Source organism: Pelophylax lessonae (genome assembly GCF_965119305.1).
Source record: "Pelophylax lessonae genome assembly, chromosome: 5".
NCBI lineage: Eukaryota > Metazoa > Chordata > Amphibia > Anura > Ranidae > Pelophylax > Pelophylax lessonae.
Window position 1 is genome coordinate 42,151,178 of NC_138772.1, and position 16,619 is coordinate 42,167,796.

General features: G+C 43.2%; 1 protein-coding gene across 1 annotated transcript in view; it reads right to left on the minus strand.

Moving 5' to 3' along the window:
* PHF14 (PHD finger protein 14) overlaps window positions 1-11,375 on the minus strand; it is a gene marked incomplete at its 5' end in the record, with an annotated part of 389,174 nt that extends 377,799 nt beyond the window's left edge. Inside the window, one exon of the mRNA XM_082258885.1 lies at window positions 11,222-11,375. Coding sequence (XP_082115011.1) covers window positions 11,222-11,375 — 154 coding nt within the window. The remainder of the gene's footprint in view (window positions 1-11,221) is intronic.
* Window positions 11,376-16,619: the final 5,244 nt, after the last annotated feature.

Genomic DNA, 16,619 nt, shown 5'->3' on the forward strand with positions numbered 1-16,619 from the left:
CCACGCCATACCCTGTGGAAAGCGCTTGATTGAAGCCAATTTCCTCCTACAACAGGACAATAACCCAAAGCACACCTCCAAACTATGCAAGAACTATTTAGGGAAGAAGCAGTCAGCTGGTATTCTGTCTGTAGTGGAGTGGCCAGCGAAATCACCAGATCTCAACCCTATTGAGCTGTTGTGGGAGCAGCTTGACCGTATGGTACGTAAGAAGTGCCCATCAAGCCAATCCAAATTGTGGGAGGTGCTTCAGGAAGCGTGGGGTGAAATTTCTTCAGATTACCTCAACAAATTGACAGCTAAAATGCCAAAGGTCTGCAAGGCTGTAATTGCTGCAAATGAAGAATTCTTTGATGAAAGCAAAGTTTGAAGGACAAAATTATTATTTCAAATAACAGTCATTATTTCTAACCTCGTCAATGTCTTGACTATATTTTCTATTCATTTTGCAACTCATTTGATGAATAAAAGTGTGAGTTTTCATGGAAAACATGAAATTGTCTTGGTGACCCCAAACTTTTGAACCGTAGCGTATATACACATATACACACACAGATGTCTTCAGGCAGGACATGCAGGGTCCTTCGACTCCAGATCTTCCCCTAGCAAATTTGATTGATGTGGAGAGATGACGTCAGTGTCTGTTAGCCACATCATTACACTATTAGGGGCAGGATGCCTCAACAGGGCCCCCTTTGGGGAACAGGTCTAAGATGCTGTGAATTTAACCACTTTAATACCGCTCACGGTAATACTACTGCGGCAGAGCGGCACGATACCGCTCAGCCACGTAGTATTAACGTGATGCGCGATCAGGGCTCCAGAGCGCGCTCCCGCGCGCCGCGGGTCCCGATCCCGATGTCATTCGGTAGGGAACCGATCAGTCATCAGATACTGACCAATGATTTTTGGTCAGTGTCTGTAGATCGGTCCCCACCAATGGCAATCTGTCCCCTGTCTGTGTAATGTAAACACAGACAGGGGAAGTGATGTCACTGTCCTTCCTGGAGTCCTTTCGGTTCCAGGAGAGAGACAGAGACACACCAAAAACGTGAGTTCCACCAAGCAGCACACTGACACACCTCACATAAGTACATTTAACCCCTTCATCACCTCTGATCACCCCCTGATCACCCCCAAAACCCCTCACAGTGAACACTATATACAGTGGTATACAGATATTTTACTGATCACTGTATAAGTGTCACTTGTGAGCGTAGTTTGCGCCTGCGTTAGGCCCAAATAGGGTTAGGGTACCCGCCACCTATCCCCTAATAAAGTTTTTACCCCTTGATCAGCCCCAGTTAACCCCTTCACTACCTATTACTCTGTGCACTAAATACAGTATATAGGTAAATACTGATCACTGTATTTAGTGTCACTAGTGACCCTAATTTGCGCTTGCGCTAAGCCCATATAGGGTTAGGGCACCCGCCACCTATTCCCTAATAAACTTTTAACCGCTTGATCTTCCCCAGTTAACCCCTTCACTCCATATAAATCAGTGCACTAATATATACAGTATATCAGATAACTACTGATCACTGTATTTAGTGTCACTGGTGACCCTAATTTGCGCTTGCGCTAGGCCCGAATAGGTTTAGGCCACCCGCCATCTATCCTCTATAAAGGTTTAACCCCTTGATCTCCCCCAGTTTAACCCCTTCACTTCCCTGTCACAGTGTTCACTATATACAGTGATTACCGATCACTGTATTAGCGTCACGGGTGACACAACTTAGGCTAGCTAGTTAGCGTCAGGGTCCCACTACACCACCGTTACTTAGCGTCAGTTAGAGTCAAGTACACTAACACACACACACCACCGTTACTAGTATAGTGTTTGAACAGATCAATATCTGATCTGATCAGAACTATACTAGCGTCCTCATAATTTAGTGTTCCCCAAACGCAGTGTTTGCACAATCAGCACTGATTCCTGCTAGCACCTGCGTTTAGCCCCCCTGCCCAGCCCACCTTACCCAGGCAAGTGTAGTAATCAATAGATTACTGACACTTCCAAAAAACACAAATCACACAAAACCGCTGCGTTAGCAGAGTCAGGCCTGATCTCTGTTAGCACTAGCAGTTTTTCTTTGTAGCGACCAAATAGTCCTCGACAACCAGGTGCTTTTATTACCTAGTAGTCGCATCACTGTACGAGTAAATTTAGCTACCAAAATGACAAAACGTTCGCTCAGTGATGATGCTATATACAGTATAATGGCCATGTCAAGTGAGAGCGATGGGGAAGCCTCACTGTCAGAATCAGGGTCAATATACGAACCAGATGACAGCAGCGGCTCCCTGACAGATAGCTCCGACAGAGGGGTCCCTGCTAGGGTCAGGCGTACCCGACCCCATTCTGGAGTTGTTGACTTGCAAGAACTGGAGGTTTCTGGTATGCAGCAGAGTGCCAGTACTAGTGCCGCTCACACTTCTCGTGAACTGGCAAGCACGAGCGGCCTAGTACACCCTGGACCTTCAACCAGCACTGCAGTATCACCTGGTGACGTGGCGAGTCACCTGAGTGCAGTTGAAGCTGGTGCGGTGGCTAGCACGAGTAGTGGCCCGCAGCCACCGCGTATCCGAAGACAGGCCCGTAGAGCCCATAGTGTCCTCCCTGAAGCGCTGGCATATCCTAATTGGCAGCCCACAGATTCCACAGCGCCAGTACTTCCCCCATTCACCGCCCAACCCGGAATCCAAGTGGAAACAGCTGGTTTTAATCCCATAAACTTTTTTGAGCTGTTTTTCACTGAAGATCTTTTCAGATCTATTGTGGACCAATCAAATTTGTACACTCAACAATTCATCGCCGCCAACCCAAATTCACCCCTTGCCAGACCATTCGCCTGGAATCCTATTACGATTCAGGAGTTTAAAACCTTTCTGGGCCTTTCCTTCAACACGGGCATTACAAGAAAGAATGAATTGCGGTTATATTGGTCCACTGACCCAATTCATCAAATGTACGTGTTCTCTGCTGCTATGTCCAGGGCTCGATACCAACAAATATTTCGGTTCATGCATTTCAACGACAATGAACTCTGTCGTCCTCGGGGAGACCCTGAATATGATCGGCTCCACAAAATTCGGCCCCTCATAGACCACTTCAATCAGCGGTTCGCAGCCTTGTTTACCCCCCAACAAGATGTCTGCGTTGACGAGTCCCTGATTAAGTTTACTGGTCGCCTTGCTATCAAACAGTACCTCCCCAGCAAGCGTGCCAGATACGGGGTCAAGTTGTATAAGCTTTGTGACAGGGCCACAGGCTATACAGTTAATTTCCGTGTCTATGAGGGAAAAGATAGCACTGTGGAGCCCCCCGACTGCCCAGGCTACATAGGGAGCAGCGGCAAGATAGTTTGGGACTTGGTGTCACCCTTATTCGGAAAGGGGTACCACTTGTACGTGGACAATTTCTATTCAAGCGTGCCACTTTTTAGACACCTCTATCAATTGCAAATTGGCGCTTGTGGCACCGTGCGATCTAATCGCCGGGGCTTCCCCCAGCGGCTAGTGAATGCCCCACTGAGCTCGGGGGAGAGAGCCTGCTTGAGGTGTGAGGAATTGCTTGCAGTGAAGTGGAGGGACAAACGAAACGTTTACGTGCTGTCCTCCATTCACCCAGACACGGCAGTCCAAATTACTACGGTCACCGGTGTTGTTGAGAAACCCCTCTGTGTCCACGACTATAACCGTAAAATGGGAGGGGTGGACTTCAACGACCAGATGATGGGACCGTACTTAATTGCCCGTAAGGCCAGACGCTGGTACAAAAAAGTGTCTGTATACCTATTTCAATTGGCTGTTTACAACGCTTTTGTCTTATACAAAGCTTCTGCTGGAACATTATCCTTCTTTCAATTCCAAGAAGAGATAATCAGAGCCCTTGTGTATTCAGCTGGTGCTCCTGCCCAACTTCCCCAACCAGATGCAGTGAGGCGGCTGCATGAGAGGCATTTTCCGCAATACCTCCCGAGTACCGATACCAAACGATACCCCCAAAAAAGATGCCGTGTCTGCAGCAAGCGCGGATTTAGGCGTGACACCCGGAATTATTGTCCCGACTGTCCTGACCGACCTGGTCTTTGCCACGGTGACTGTTTCCGTCGCTACCACACACTAGTGGATTATTAGCATAGGGTACAGCACGGCACAGTTTAGGGCACATTTACACAGGGTCTCAAAAGATGTTCGATGGCTATCGTCATTTTGAGAGACCCGAACCTGGAACCTGGAACTCGACGTTTGAAGAAAAAAAAAAAAATACATAAAAGCCAAAAATAGTTGTCGTCTCAGTCATTTTTTATGTTCTTCTACACTTCCTATGTACTTTTAATGTACTTTGTTTGTTTTTCATTCTTTTGTGACCTGTTTCTCTTGCAGGTACTCGTCGGCTACCACGCATTGATTTCATATATTCTGACACAAACAGTGTTTGCGCTCAACATACATGGATACCTTTGCTGATAGCAGCTGTGGTGATTTTCTGATTTCAGCACTGCAGTTAAAATCCTATTTTGGTATACGTGGATAGCGCCGTGTATACCCATCATTAAATTCAGTGGGTGGTTGTTTGGGCGGTTAATGATGAGAATCCAAAAACTTTTGTTGTGTCAGTCATTTTATATGTCCTACTCTTCCTAATGTACTTTTTTTTAATGTACTTTGTTTGTTTTTTCATTCTTTTGTGACCTGTTTCTCTTGCAGGTACTCGTCGGCTACCATGCATTGATTTTATATATTCTGACACAAACAGCGTTTGCGCTCAGCATATATGGATACCTTTGCTGATAGCAGCTGTGGTGATTTTCTGATTTCAGCACTGCAGTTAAAATCCTATTTTGGTATACGTGGATAGTGTCGTGTATACCCATCATTAAATTCAGTGGGTGGTTGTTTGGGCGGTTAATGATGAGTAATACTACGCATTATTCCTGTGCTGATTTCTGATAGGTTCTCTTTTTTTTCGTTCAGCCCACAGGCTGCATGAAAAAAAAAAAACCTATATGCCAAACAAAGACCAGCAATGTACTGGTACGTTGCTGGACTTTGAGTGGTTATACCAGGATGATGCCTGCAGATTTAGGCATCATCTTGGTATCGTTTTTTACAGCAAGCGGTCGGCTTACATGTAAAAGCAATCCTAGCGGATAATTGGCCGCTAGACTGCTTTTACATGCAGTGGGAGGGGACTCCCCCCCCCCCCTCCTGCCGCCTTCCGCTGCCTTCCACGGTTTTTCTCGGGCTCTCCTGTCCCACCGGTTAACCCGAGAGTGCAGCCGGTGGTTCAATTATCTAACCATAGAGCTGATTGGAGATGAGAATGGCTCCAATCATCTCTATGGCCTAAGATGCCGGAGGCTACGAGCATTTCATAACTTCTGTTTCGCCAGAAATAAACAGCGCCATTGGGAAATTGGGAAAGTATTTTATCACACCAATTTTGGTATGGTCAGATGCGTTAAGGTCAGAGGAAAGATCTAGAGTATAAAAGACCCCAATTTTTTTTAAAAAGAGTACCTGTCACTACAGATTGCTATCATAGAGGAAATTTAAATTCACCGTGATAACAATAAAAATGATTAAAGAAAAAAAAATGAAAGAAAAGGTGTCAAAATAACATAAGAAAGCAAATTAAAAAAAAAAAAAAACAAAAAAAAAAATCAAGCCCCCCTGTCCCCCCGTGCTTGCGCGCAAATGCGCGCACAAGCGTTGGTCTAGTGTCATATGTAAACCGCAATTTCAGCATGCATGTGAGGTATCGCCGTGAACGCCAGGTCGAGGGCAGTAATTGTTGTGGTAGACCTCCTCTGTAAGTCCAAAGTGGTAACCTGTAAAGACTTTTAAAGGCTTTTAAAACCGTACGTAGTTTGTTGCCGCGGCACGGGCGTGCGCAATTTTTAAAGCATGTCATGTTAGGTGTCTATGAACTCGGCATAAGATCATCTTTTAAATTTTACCAAACAATTTGGAATTATATAGTGTATTTCTGCATTAAAAATAAAAAAAGTGTTTTTTTACGCAAAAATTGCGTTTGGAAAATGTGTGCGCAAATACCATGTAACAAAAAAAATTGCAACATCCACCATTTTGTTCTGTAGGGCCTCTGCTTTAAAAAAATATATAATGTTTGGGGGTTCAAAGTAATTTTCTTGTGAAAAAAAAATATTTTTTCATGTAAACAAAAACTCACAGAAAAGGCTTGGTTTTCAAGTGGTTAGAAGAGTGGGTGATGTGTTGCTAAAATTGAGCATAAAATGCCAGGACTGTTCAAACACCCCCCAAATTACCCCTTTTTGGAAAGTAGACACCCAAAGCTATTTGCTGAGAGGCATATTGAGTCCATGGAGTATTTTATATTTTGCCCTAAGTTTCAGGAAAATGACAATTTGTTTTTTTTTTTTTTTTTTTTTACACAAAGTTGTCACTAAATAATATATTGCTCACGCATGCCATGGGTATATGTGAAATGACACCCCAAAATACATTCTGCTGCTTCTCCGGAGTACAGGGATACCCCATGTGTGAGACTTTTTGTCAGTCTAGCCGCATACAGGACCCGGAAAACCAATCCGCACCTTCTGGCTTTCTAAGGGCGTAAATTGTTGATCTCACTCCTTACTACCTATCACACTTTTGAAGGCCATGAAATGCCAAAATGGCACAAAACCCCCCCAAATGACCCCATTTTGCAAAGTAGACACTCCAAGCTATTAGATGAGAGGCATGATGAGTCCAAGGAATATGTTATATTTTGCCACAAGTTTCAGGAAAATTATTATTTTTTTTTTTTTTTTTTTTTTTTTACACAAAGTTGTCAGTAAATGATATAATGCTCACACAAGCCATGGGTATATGTGAAATGACACCCCAAAATACATTCTGCTGCTTCTCCTGAGTACAAGGATACCCCATGTGTGAGACTTTTTTGCAGTCTAGCCGCGTACAGGACCCGGAAAACCACTCCCCACCTTCAGGCTTTCTAAGACCCGGTTCACACTCATGCGAGTGCCGGGTTCGCATGTAATGTCGGAGCGCACTGCTCCGACATTACATGCGATCAGCTGTGCGGTGCGAGTTTAGCCATACAGTTTGTATGGCTAAATTCGCATCGCACCCGGTGCAAACACGCACAGGAGGCATTTTTGCAGCCGCATCAGGATCGGATCGCACAGCGGTTCACACTTGTGCGATCCCATCCTGTGCGAACTGCACGATCGCACTGCGATATGCGATCAAACTGGGGGTGTCGTTAAGATTACATTGACACCCCCAGCGTATCGCATATGGCAGTGTGAACTGCCGGGGGTGCGTGTGCGATGCGGGAAAAGGCTGCGAATTCGCAGCCTTCCCGCATCGCAATAGTGTGACCCGAGCCTAAGGGCGTAAATTGTTGATCTCACTCCTTACTACCTATCACACTTTTGAAGGCCATGAAATGCCAAAATGGCACAAAACCCCCCCAAATGACCCCATTTTGCAAAGTAGACACTCCAAGCTATTAGATGAGAGGCATGATGAGTCCATGGAATATTTTATATTTTGCCACAAGTTTCAGGAAAATTATTTTTTTTTTTTTTTTTTTTTTTTTTTTTACACAAAGTTGTCAGTAAATGATATAATGCTCACACATGCCATGGGTATATGTGAAATGACACCCCAAAATACATTCTGCTGCTTCTCCTGAGTACAAGGATACCCCATGTGTGAGACTTTTTTGCAGTCTAGCCGCGTACAGGACCCGGAAAACCACTCCCCACCTTCAGGCTTTCTAAGGGCGTAAATTGTTGATCTCACTCCTTACTACCTATCACACTTTTGAAGGCCATGAAACGCCAAGATGGCACAAAACCCCCCAAAATGACCTCATTTTGCAAAGTAGACACTCTAATCTATTTGCTGAGAGGCATGGTGAGTATTTTGCATCTCTCATTTTTTTTGGAAAATGAAGAAAAAACAGGAAAATGCATTTTTTTTCCTCTTTTTTCAAATTCCAAAACTTTGTGACAAAAAGTGAGATCTGCAAAACACCCAACATGCCTCTCTGCAAATAGCTTAGGGTGTCTACTTTCCGAAAAGGGGTCATTTGGAGGGGGGTTGTGCTGTCTTGGCATTTCATGGCCTCCGAAACTGTGATAGGTAGTCAGGAGTGAAATCAACAATTTACGCCCTTGGAAAGCCTGAAAGTGGGGGTTGGCTTTCGAGGACCTGTACTCGGCTAGACTGCAAAAAAGTCTCACACATGTGGTATCCCTGTACTCAGGAGAAGCAGCAGAATGTATTTTGGGGTGTCATTTCACATATACCCATGGCATGTGTGAGCAATATATCATTTAGTGACAACTTTGTGTAAAAAAACAAAAAAAAAAATAATAATAATATATTTCCCGAAACTTGTGGCAAAATATAAAATATTCCATGGACTCACCATGCCTCTCAGCAAATAGCTTGGGGTGTCTACTTTGCAAAATGGGGTCATTTGGGGGGGTTTTGTGCTATGTTGAAATTTCAGGGCCTCCGAAACTGTGATGGGTAGTCAGGAGTGAAATCAACAATTTACGCCATTAGAAAACCTAAAGATGGAGATTCATTTTCGGGGTCCCGTACACAGCTAGGCTCCCAAAAAGTCTCACACATGGGGTATCCCCATACTGAGGAGAAGCGGCAGAATGTATTTTGGGGTGTCATTCCACATATACCCATGTCATGTGTGAGAAATTTATCTTTTAGTGACAACTTTGTGTTAAAAAAAAAAAAAAAAAGAAATTGTAATTTTCCCAAAACTTGTGGCAAAATATAAAATATTCCATGGACTCACCATGCCTCTCAGCAAATAGCTTGGGGTGTCTACTTTGCAAAATGGGGTCATTTGGGGGGTTTTGTGCTATCTTGAAATTTCAGGGCCTCCGAAACTGTGATGGGTAGTGAGGAGTAAAATCAGCAATTTACGCCATTAGAAAACCTAAAGATGGAGATTGATTTTCGGGGTCCCGTACACAGCTAGGCTCCCAAAAAGTCTCACATATGTGGTATCCCTGTACTCAGGAGAAGCAGCAGAATATATTTTGGGGTGTAATTACACATATACCCATGGCATGTGTGAGAAATTTATCTTTTAGTGACAACTTTGTGTTAAAAAAAAAATTTTTTTTTTTTTTATTCATTTTTCAAACACCTGTGACAAAAAAATTAAATATTCAATGAGCTCAACATGCATCTCAGAACATTCCTTAGGATGTCTACTTTCCAAAAAGTGGTAATTTGGGGGGGTCTTGTACTGCCCTGCCATTTTAGCACTTCATGAATTGAGATAGGCAGTCAGAAATTAAAGCTGCGTAAAATTTCAGTATTTACACCATAGTTTGTAGACGCTATAACTTTTGCGCAAACCAATAAAAATACGCTCATTGAATTTTTTTTTGTCAAAGACATGTAGCTAAATATATTTTGGCCAAAAAATATGACCTAAATTGAGTATATTGGATATTTTTTAAAAGACAAAGTTGAAAATTTCATTTTTTTGCAAAATTTTCGCTCTTTTTTTATTAATATCGCAAAAAATAAAAAGCGCAGAGGTGATCAAATACCACCAAAAGAAAGCTCTGTTTGTGGGAAAAAAAGGACGTAAATTTTGTTTGGGTACCACATTGCATGACCGCACAATTGTCAGTTAAAGTCGCACAGTGCCGAAGCACAAAAAGTGGTCTGGACGTAAGACAGCAAAATCCTCCGGTTGTAAAGTGGTTAAGGAGCACCAAAACTGCGACGTTCTAATATGCAAATTCCAACAGGAGCTTTTAAAGCCCAACTCATGTCCTGATTTACATACAGTACTTGTTCTTATTTATTGCAAAAATACTGAAGACAATGGATTAGTAGTATGGCAGCCAGGAAACAAGCAGTTCTAAAAAAGATAGGTAAGTAATGATGGAAGAGCTTTGTATGTCCTCAGTGCAGGTTCCCATTAAAGCGGAGTTCCACCCTAAAATAATACTTACCTCCATCTTCTCGCTCCGGGTCACCTGAAAAACAAATGGATAATCGCAATTTTTTTTTTTTACTTACCTGGTTTAGAAGAAAATATACTTACCTTACTTCCTTCTTCCTCCCCTCGGCGGCCACGGCGATTCGTCACTTCCTGGCTTTGCAATGATTCCTGGGAGCTGAACGTCATCGCTCCCAGGAATCAATGCGCCTGCACCGGCCCCAACGTCAGTTCCGGTGCAGGTGCCGTCATACCTTGCTAATCAGCTTCTGGGCATGCCCAGAAGCTGTGCAGGGATGACGCTGAGGCACCGGAAGTGACGGCGGAGCCGGTGCAGTGCATCGTGGGACCGAAGAAGACGGAAGAGGACACAGAAGAGGATCGCGCTGGCTTCAAGCTGCCCACAACTGAGATGGCAGCGCTGGACAATACATCTTCAAGGTAAGTATTTCTTCTTGCAGGTAAGTGCAACCCGGGACATATCAGAGGCTATCCATTGTGGAATGCACTAGCCCTGACTGTCCCGGGGGTATTTTTATTTTAAAAAAAATTTCCCAGGGTGGAACTCCGCTTTAAGGTCAAGCTGTGTTTTTTCCCCTTCCTTCCTTCTGCACCCTGCTATGAGCCTATGCCGATAATGGAGCACCTCTCTGGTCAACAGTAAGACACAGAAGGCAGGTTGAGGTGGGTTAGAACTTAACCTTGCAAGATCTGTTCAGAATTTGCATACAGGTGTGCCTCAGATACCTACCCACAAGCATACCCAAGATTCTAACTCTGCAAGACAAGAGCGCTAATCAATTTTCTAAAGTGTTGCTCATGAAGAACCTGGAATTTTGCCACTGGAGACTAATGTTGATGAAGTCAAAAGTAGTCCCCAACAGTTTGCCAATATAGCTGATAGCGGGGTTACTGGAACTTCTGCTATAGACAAATGCAGTGAAAAATCACACCGCATGCTAGACAAATAAGCACAGAAACAAACATATGTTGCACACATTTTAAAAAGACCAAGCCACTTTGGCACCAATGATAGCCCTGGTATACAGTGCCAGCACTGCCACAATAAAGGCATCAGATTCATTATATTATATATTTTTTTATGGGTCAACATACACAAATCAATTTAAATCTGTGATCATAAATAGTCAAGATACTGTACAGCATTAATAGATGTTCATGGCTACTTCAAAATGTATTTAAAAAAATAAAAAGTCTAAAAAATACCTGAAGCATCTCCAACTTTAAAATCACTGTCATCTGAGCTATCATAATCCAATGCTTCAAGAAGGGACGTTGCCAAAGGCTTCACTTGACGTCTTTTCGAACTCCGGTCCACTGCAAAGAAAGTTTTGTTTTGGGTTTTTTTTTTTTGGTTCATAAATTAAGAGGTGGTATCCAATAAAATCTCATAACACAACAACTCCTTATAGAGAACCTGTCAGGTCCATAAAAAAATGCAAGTAGGACTTCCCTGCAATAGAAGATGGTATACTCGCCTTCCCAACGGCCTGTCTCTCCCAACGGCCTGTCTCTCCCAACGGCCTGTTTCTACTGCAAGGAAGCATTCTTTGCATTTGCCTATGGACCTAGAAGTTCTCTTTAAAATTTAGCTTCGGACATTTTTTTTTTTTTGAGTTGGTAAGGTTTAGATTCTTTTCCAGATATTCATTACTTTTTGTGCCTTCATTAGAAAGCTATCTAATCAATTTAAGACAATCAAGGCTTCTCCAAAATTATATAGAGAGTTTACTACGGAGAGGGAAAGCTGGAAGTTGAGCTCACAAAAACAATGATCTAGATCAGGGGTCTCCAAACCTTCTAAACAAAGGACCAGTTTACTGTGGTTTAGTTTTTACGGGGGCCGGACTATGGCCATTGGGAGTAGAAAAGGTCCTGACGTCAGTGGGAAATAAACAATGTCCCATCTTTGGTGACAGCGAGAGGAATTTTGCTCCATCCTTGGTGTCATTGAGCCTAATTGTTGGTGTCATTGGGAGGAATTGTGCCCCTTCATTGGGAGAAATTGGATGGAACTGTGCCCTATCATTGGTGTCGGTGGTAGGAATTTTACCCCATCATTAATGTCATTGGGAGGAATTGTGCCCCTTCATTGGTGGCATTGAAAGGAATTGTGCAACATTGTTGCTGTCAGTGTGTTCAATTGTTGGTGTCATTGGGAGGAATTATGCCTATCATTGGTGTCATTGGGAGGAATTATGCCTATCATTGGTGTAATTATGCCCTATCATTGGTGTCATTGGGAGGAATTGTGCCCTTTCATTGGGTCCAATTGTTGGTGTCATTGGGAGGAATTGTGCCTATCATTTGTGTCATTGGGAGGAATTGTGCCTATCATTTGTGTCATTGGGGGGAATTGTGCATATCATTTGTGTCATTGGGGGGAATTGTGCCCCATCACTTGTGTCATTGGGAGGAATTGTACCCCATCATTGGTGTCATTGGAAGGAATTGTACCCTATCATTGGTGTCGTTGGAAGGAATTGTACCCCATCATTGGTGTCATTGAGAGGAATTGTGCAACATTGTTGCTGTCAGTGTGTTCAATTGTTGGTGTCATTGGGAGGAATTGTGCCCCATTATTTGTGTCATTGGGAGGAATTGTGCCCTTTCATTGGGTCCAATTGTTGGTGTCATTGGGAGGAATTGTGCCTATCATTGGTGTCATTGGGAGGAATTGTGCCCCATCATTTGTGTCATTGGGAGGAATTGTACCCCATCATTGATGTCATTGGAAGGAATTGTACCCCATCATTGGTGTCATTGGAAGGAATTGTACCCCATCATTGGTGTCGTTGGAAGGAATTGTACCACATCATTGGTGTCGTTGGAAGGAATTGTACCCCATCATTGGTGTCATTGGGAGGAATTGTACCCCATCTAGGCTTGTGACGGTATCAGATTTTCATGCTGCGATTAATTGATTAAGGTTTTGCCACGGTATACGGTATTATCACGGTATTCTATTATTAAATTTAAATTATTAAATTTCCACCTCACTTCTATTTCATTGCTGAATTTAGGGGCTTTGGTTCACTTTTGCACATTATTATATAGTCAGTCAGTACAGACTCTGTGAACCAGGCCTAAAATAGGTCATCAAGCAGTGTCTGGCCTAACTGGTGATAACTGGTCCTGGCGCTCGGCTCCGATCCGATGGCCTGGTCATTAAGAGGGCAAATCCTTGTGGTCAAGAAGTGGTTAAACCTGAAGGAGGTGTTGTTTATAAATTACTTTACTATTGCTTTAGGCCTGGTTCACATGTATGCGGGTTGGCGGTTCACATGTATGCGGGTTGGCGGTTCACATGTATGCGGGTTGGCGGCCCACATTTGCACAGGCATAGCAGCCCATTGATTTGAACGGGCTGCTATGCCCTCATTTTCCGCAGAAAAAAGGTGCATGCAGCATTTTTTTAAAATTCAGTGGCCTTGAAATCCATCCTGCTTTTGCACCATGCGACTAACCTGCAGTTCCTGCTCTGGCAAGCTTTCTGCATTTTTTGTATACGTGGGCACGGCATTTAAAAACAGTTTGCGTGTGCAGCAACAGCAGGTAAGTCGCATGGTGCAAAAGAAGGATGGATTTCATGGCCACTGCATTTTTTTAAATTCTGCATGCACCTTTTTTCAGCTGAAAACGCAGGCATAGCAGCTCAAGCCCATTCACATCAATGGGCTGCTATGCCTGTGCAAATGTGGGCCCCCAACCCGCATACATGTGAACCAGGCCTAAAGCAATAGTAAAGTCATTAATTGATAAAAACACCGGTCCTCCTGCAGGTTTAACCAATTAATGACTTTACTATTGCTTTAGGCCTGGTTCACATGTATGCGGGTTGGGGGCCCACATTTGCACAGGCATAGCAGCCCATTGATGTGAATGGGCTTGAGCTGCTATGCCTGCGTTTTCAGCTGAAAAAAAAGGTGCATGCAGAATTTAAAAAAATGCAGTGGCCATGAAATCCATCCTTCTTTTGCACCATGCGACTTACCTGCCGTTGCTGCACACGCAAACTGTTTTTAAATGCCGTGCCCACGTATACAAAAAATGCAGAAAGCTTGCCAGAGCAGGAACTGCAGGTTAGTCGCATGGTGCAAAAGCAGGATGGATTTCAAGGCCACTGAATTTTAAAAAAATGCTGCATGCACCTTTTTTCTGCGGAAAATGAGGGCATAGCAGCCCGTTCAAATCAATGGGCTGCTATGCCTGTGCAAATGTGGGCCGCCAACCCGCATACATGTGAACCGCCAACCCGCTTACATGTGAACCACCAACCCGCATACATGTGAACCAGGCCTAAAGCAATAGTAAAGTCATTAATAGATAAAAACACCGGTCCTCCTGCAGGTTTAACCACTTCTGGACCGCAAGGATTTGCCCCTTTAAAGACCAGGCCATCGGATCAGAGCGCCAGGACCAGTCATCACCAGGTAGGCCAGACACTGCTTGATGGCTATATAATAATGTAATGTGGGCTGCTATGCGTGTGTGTGTATGTGTGTGTGTATATATATATATATATATATATATATATATATATATTAGAGCTGCACGATTCTGGCCAAAATGAGAATCACGATTTTTTAGCTTGGAATAAAGATCACGATTCTCTCACGATTCTCTGTGTAACAAAAAAAAAATTGGGATAACTTTACTGTTACGTTTTTGTTTTTTTTTATTCATTAAAGTCTATTAATTGCGTTTGAAAGACTGCTGCGCAAATACAGTGTGACATAAAATATTACAACAATCGCCATTTTTTTCTGTAGGGTCTCTGCTAAAAAATATATATAAAATGTTTGGGGTTCTAAGTACTTTTCTAGCAAAAAAAACTGATTTTAACTTGCAAGCAACAAGTGTCAGAAAAAGGTCCAGTCTTTAAGAGGTTAAACTTTCTTTCTTCCTGGCAGAGGGAAGGAAAAGATACAATGTAATCATTTTTGTTTATAGTTACTGGGAGACTTTGCTGATAGGTGTTAGCTGTGTGAGTGAATGAGTCATCCAGCTCACTGAAATGTATCAATTCACAAGTCAGACCCAGAAGCAGAGAAACTCGGTATTTTAAAAATGCCACAATAACAATACTGTGGCTATGCAATACCGCGATTTATCGAATTACCGAAAACCGGCATATGTCTAACCTCATCATTGGTGTAGTTGGAAGGAATTGTGCCCCTTCATTGGGAGAAATTGGATGGAACTGTGCCCCATCATTGGTGTCGGTGGTAGGAATTTTACCCCATTATTAATGTCATTGGGAGGAATTGGGCCCCTTCATTGGTGTCATTGAGAGGAATTGTGCAACATTGTTGCTGTCAGTGTGTTCAATTGTTGGTGTCATTGGGAGGAATTATGCCCTATCATTGGTGTCATTGGGAGGAATTGTGCCCCATTATTGGTGTCATTGGGAGGAATTGTGCTCTTTCATTGGGTCCAATTGTTGGTATCATTGGGAGGAATTGTGCCTATCATTTGTGTCTTTGGGAGGAATTGTGCCCCATCATTGGTGTCGTTGGAAGGAATTGTGCCCCATCATTGGTGTCACTGGGCCCAACTGTTAGTGTCATTGAGGGGAATTGTGCCCCTTCATTGGTGTCGGTGGGAGGGGGGTTGGGTTACGTCCCATTGTTGGTATTAATAGTGCCCCAAGGGCCAGGTAAATGCAAGCAAAGGGCCGCAGTTTGGAGACCATTGATCTAGATAAAAACCGGGCAGAACATTGGGGAACATTTCTTCCATGGGAAGTTCTAACCCTTCCTTGTACTTTAGGATTAGACCAGATCTCACTTCTCTGTAAACAGATGCAATTTGCCTTTTTCCAGTGAGTTCTATGGTCTAATTTTAGGAACTCCACAATTTTTCAATTTTTTAACTCTGTTCGGTTGGCTGTCTTAGATCACCCAGGAGAGGAGATCAAAAGAAAGTAGGGAAATAAGTTATGACTGCCCTATGAAAGCCACTTACACCTGCTTCCAGATAACCAACTTGAAGAAAAAAAAAAAAACCCTGCAGCTTGGCAGAGGAACAAATTTAAACAAATGTTGCCTCCATAGTATAGACCACACAAGGACACCACCACTGCCCAACTGTAGCCACAGAATTGTTGTATGCTGACACTTAATTGTGAGGGCTATCAAAATGGTGTTTTAGAAGATCAGAAGGACCATAAACAACAAATCATAGCTTCCACACAGATTAGTTTTATCTGGACATGCAAAATTGTAAAGTCAGTCACATAAAACACCATGGTGCAAATATGTTTTGAAAACCTTAGTTACTTACCGGTGACGGTATTTCTAAGAGCCTTTCAGGACAGCACCTGGAGAGAGCGCAGCTCCACCCAATCCACAGGAAACACTGCAAATAAAAACTCCTCCTCTTCCACCATGCCTCAGTCATAGAGTAGCCTCCGACATGCTGGAAAACATAAACTACCACAGGTTAAACATTTACAAATTATATTATAAACAAAACCAAGGGGGGGTAGCTGCTGCTGTCCTGAAAGGCTCTTAGAAATACCGTCACCGGTAAGTAACTAAGGTTTTCTCAGATCGCCTTTCAGGACAGCACCTGGAGAGGATAAGCGAGTAACTTACACTTA